At 42.4% G+C, this 3,884-nt stretch overlaps 1 protein-coding gene across 1 annotated transcript; it reads right to left on the bottom strand.

Moving 5' to 3' along the window:
• Positions 1-628: 628 nt before the first annotated feature.
• Positions 629-2,814, bottom strand: LOC111157315 (proline rich 32). The gene is made up of 2 exons (XM_022518620.1): positions 2,664-2,814; positions 629-1,629 (listed from the first exon to the last, which is right to left on the bottom strand). The coding sequence occupies exons 1-2, from the start codon at positions 2,681-2,683 to the stop codon at positions 753-755; spliced, it is 897 nt and encodes a 298-aa protein (XP_022374328.1). The 5' UTR covers positions 2,684-2,814; the 3' UTR covers positions 629-752.
• Positions 2,815-3,884: the final 1,070 nt, after the last annotated feature.

Genomic DNA, 3,884 nt, shown 5'->3' with positions numbered 1-3,884 from the left:
CCTGAACAGTGTAGTGTTGAGGGGCAGACTAGATCATGTTTGAAGCAATGATCTACAACTTTATCTACCTTGCCCACTCCTCTACTTTTTAATAAGAGAGCAAGAATCTTAAGCAGCTTCCATGCCCAGCATTGATCTGGGGCTACATCTTACCCCTGAGATCATGACCTGATTCCAAATCAAGAGTCAGAGGCCTAACCACTGAGCCACCCAGGCATCCCACTCCTGCCTTTTTCTTTCCTCACCTTTGAGCCTGGTTCAGCCTCTAATTGGCTGTTAAGTGTTGGTTAGTACCCTCACTGGTCTCATCTATTCTCACTCACTGTGCATTTTTCTCTATTATCTGGACTTTGGTCTACTTTATGTACCTTATTTTATTTTTTCCATCCTATTGTGAACAACCCCCATAGCCTTAGGTAGATAGTAATTCCCCACCCTAGATCTGGCCTTGCAAGAACACTATTGACCCTCCCCCAGTCACACAGGAGCAAGCCAAGACTAGGGATTCAACTAAGCTACTTAGAAAGTACTAGCACATGACTGCTTTAATTTCCTTAAAGTTAGAAAACAAAAGCAAAAGTTTAAGCTCCCGGGGTTGCATTTTTAAAAACAATTCACAATATTTCAAACTTCAGAATCTTTATTGAATCTCCAAACACATAAGGCAAGCAAAATCTAAGAGGGTAGGGGGTTTTCAAATATTAAAACATAAATGAGTAATTTTCACCTTTTCCCCCAGCCCTTTCTTGTCATCAGTTTTTCTCTCTGTTTGAGAGCTCAGGAGCAGGCATGCCCCAGGAAGGAAAATTGGCCAAATAAGAAGGCAGGGTAGGACCAAATATCGGGGGTGGAGCAAAAGCAATAGGTATAGCAAGAAATGGACTGAAACTTGGAGGTCGAGGAGATATAAAGCAGTGAGCAGTAGGGTGAGAAGGTAAACCGGGAGTACTGGAAGACAAAGGGAGAGGCTTAGGCCAGTTCTCCACTGGGTGCTGGGGGCCTTCTGGTGGGAAAGAAACATGAGCCAGCCTTTCCTTGCTGGCCATTCTTGTATTTCCTGGAGGCAGCTCCATCATTACCCCTGATCTAACGGTGGGGATATGTGGGGGCCCTCTAACTTGCAGACCCCTGGATGGAAAGAACCCTTGACCTGGCAAAACCAGGTATAACTTTGCATTATTGCCACCTCTTTGGGTGTCCCCACTGCTCACCCTTGCCCCCCCTATCATCAGTGCTGGAGGGCTGCCAGAGAATTCCTGGGACACATTAATAGAATCCTGTTCTCTAAGCCTCCAGCCTGCCAACCCCTCAGAGCTATTTACTTCTGTTGTTGCTAGGGACTCTTCCATAACAACAGGTGGTGGCCCATAGGGGTGTTTGTGAGCTCTGGAACTGTTGACAGGAATGCAAGCTCCTGCTGTCTCGGAGGGTCGTTCCAGCTGCTCTCTTGCCAGGTCAGTCAGCACACTGACGGGAGCTCTCAGCAGGACCCAATGGTGGCCCCAAGCCTCCTCATCATCTTTTGGCATGGAACTTGGACGCTGGAGGGACATGTCGTCGGGACGCGACTCCCGCATCCCACACTCATTGGCAATTGCTCCATTAGGTGAAGGGGCGTGTCCACCAAGGCTTGCAAAACTAGAAATAATTAAATAAATAAATAGGAAATGCAGTGATCTGAGAGTATCTGGAAATATGTGATTGATTAAACTCGCTGGAATATACCTATATAAAGGTAAAGGGAGAGCCTATCTCCTCCCACGTAAAGTCAGCGAGCACTTTTTTAGCCTATGCTCACCATACCGGATGGCTTCTTTTAAACAGATACCCCAATTTCCCTTTATGGCTTTCTTGTGGCTCCACCCCATTCCTCATTTCCCCACCTCCTCAACGCAGCAAGGAAGCAAAGACCCAGAGAGTTTCTTTAAGGGATGCATGAGCAGGCTTGCCATAGAAAACAGCAGCTCTTTCCAGTCCCCCCGTAGGACCCATGCTCCACTAAAGCCCAGCATTCAGATTCTGGCACGAGTGTTCTAGAAAGTTTTGTAAGGAAAGACTTTTTTTTTTCCTTCTTCTTTCTCCACTGAAGTCAAAGAAAGGTTATCTGTGTTAACAAATGCTCTAGTGTGTTTGTCTCTCTGAAGCACCATTCACCATTTGCAACAGAATTTTGTTAAAATTTTCTTTCATTTAACCCGTACCACACCCTAGAGAACGAATTTCCTCAAGTTTAATACCAACTATTTGGACTAAGGATTTGCAATTTTGTTTCAAAATTACATGTAAGAATTGCTGCCCTTGGGGTGCCTGGGTGGTTCAGTGGGTTAAGTCTCTGTCTTCGGCTCAGGTCATGATCCCAGGGTCCTGGGATCAAGTCCCGCATCGGGCTCTCTGCTTAGCAGGGAGCCTGCTTCTCCCTCTCTCTCTGCCTGCCTCTCTGACTACTTGTGATTTCTCTCTCTGTCAAATAAATAAATAAGTAAATAAATAAATAAATACAATTGCTGCCCTTAAATGCGGTATTTTTAGTACCAGATTTTGTATCCTGCAAAGTTTTTGTCTGTGATCCCCTCCTGCACGCTCTCCAGCCCACTTGTCCCTGTCCCAATTAAAAATGCCTTTTGCCTTCAAAATTAAACAGTACTATACAGTTTTGTACTTACACATTTTCAATACAAGCCATGCAGAAAGTTGATCAGGAAAACCTTTGTGAGGTGATGGAGAAAACCAGCAGAATGCCGATTAGGCCAATTCAGTCTGGAGAGAGGACTTGCACTTCTGCCTTAGAGCTGCTTGGCAACTCGAATGAAGCCAGAGACCAACTGTTTCTAGATTTGGAGTTCTCTTTCTGAGGTTAACAGTTGCTAGGGAAGGGAGGGAGGAAAGGAGTGAGGAGGGGGTGGGGATAAATCTGTGACACTCCTTTGAAGCTAAATGTAAGACACCTTTTTGCATAGAAGTAGATGGATGGTAAAGACTTTCGCAAAGTTAACCCTGTTGCAGGGCAGATGGAAAGAAAAATCATTTAAAGATTTTAGAAGAATCATGGAGGCCTGGTACTTTATTAAAAGTTATTTCTGAAGTTTTAGTTAGGAAAGGTAGTTACCATGTCTCTTCCTTGTGTTTGAAAATACAAACATCGATCACTGTACCATGCCTAGTCTTGTAATTTAAAATTTCAGTTTTGAAGATGCATACATGAAGGAGAACAGAAGTTTATAGGGTTAAATTGGTTTTCAATCTGAGTCTCTTTTTTGAAGTTGGGGAAAAAAATAGCGTCATAAAAAAATTACCCTAAAAATCATATTGGCTTTATTTTTTAGTCTCTCAGGTTTTTTTTTTTCTACCTTCTAGTTTACTGGTTCTGTATGTTGGTGCTCATGTGTGCTTCTGTGAGTGTGTTATATATATATATTTCCTGTAATAGAGCTCTGTAAATATACATTTTTCCTGTAATAGAACTCTGTGAACTTGTCTACAAAGGGGAAGGGGAATGGAAGGCATAACGGATATCATAAATTTATGAATATTAGTTCAGATTTCACCTTGTAACTTCTTTGCAGAAAGCACTTTCTGTTCTTTGAGCCTAAATTTCATTCTCCTCCTCCACTTTAAACTAGTATGCTTCCCCAGATTTTATTTTCTGCCATTGATATACAGATTGATTGCTCTGAAATTACAATGCCCATCCCCTCATCTAAGATTATTAATCTTGCTCTAGGATAAAGCCATAAACTTGGCTCACTTCCTTAAATTTACCTAAGATTTGCACTTTTCAGACAATATCTTGAAGACTTTAAAATCTTTCTATATTCCCAGTATCAGAATATGCTGTTATATTTCAAAGGTTACATATTTTTTCTTAAAGAAAGATAACAGACTCA

Source organism: Enhydra lutris, unplaced genomic scaffold, assembly GCF_002288905.1.
Source record: "Enhydra lutris kenyoni isolate GAN:26980312 unplaced genomic scaffold, ASM228890v2 scaffoldscaffold53, whole genome shotgun sequence".
Classification (NCBI taxonomy): Eukaryota; Metazoa; Chordata; class Mammalia; order Carnivora; family Mustelidae; genus Enhydra; species Enhydra lutris.
This window is presented reverse-complemented; position numbering and strand designations above follow the sequence as displayed.

What these genes read in the sequence shown, in the direction of transcription:
- LOC111157315 (XM_022518620.1), bottom strand. Translation starts at nt 2,683, where the DNA reads ATGGCTTGTATTGAAAATGT. An exon ending in ATGGCTTGTATTGAAAATGT is followed by an intron (nt 1,630 to 2,663) that starts GTAAGTACAAAA and finishes TAGTTTTGCAAG; the next exon opens with CCTTGGTGGACACGCCCCTT.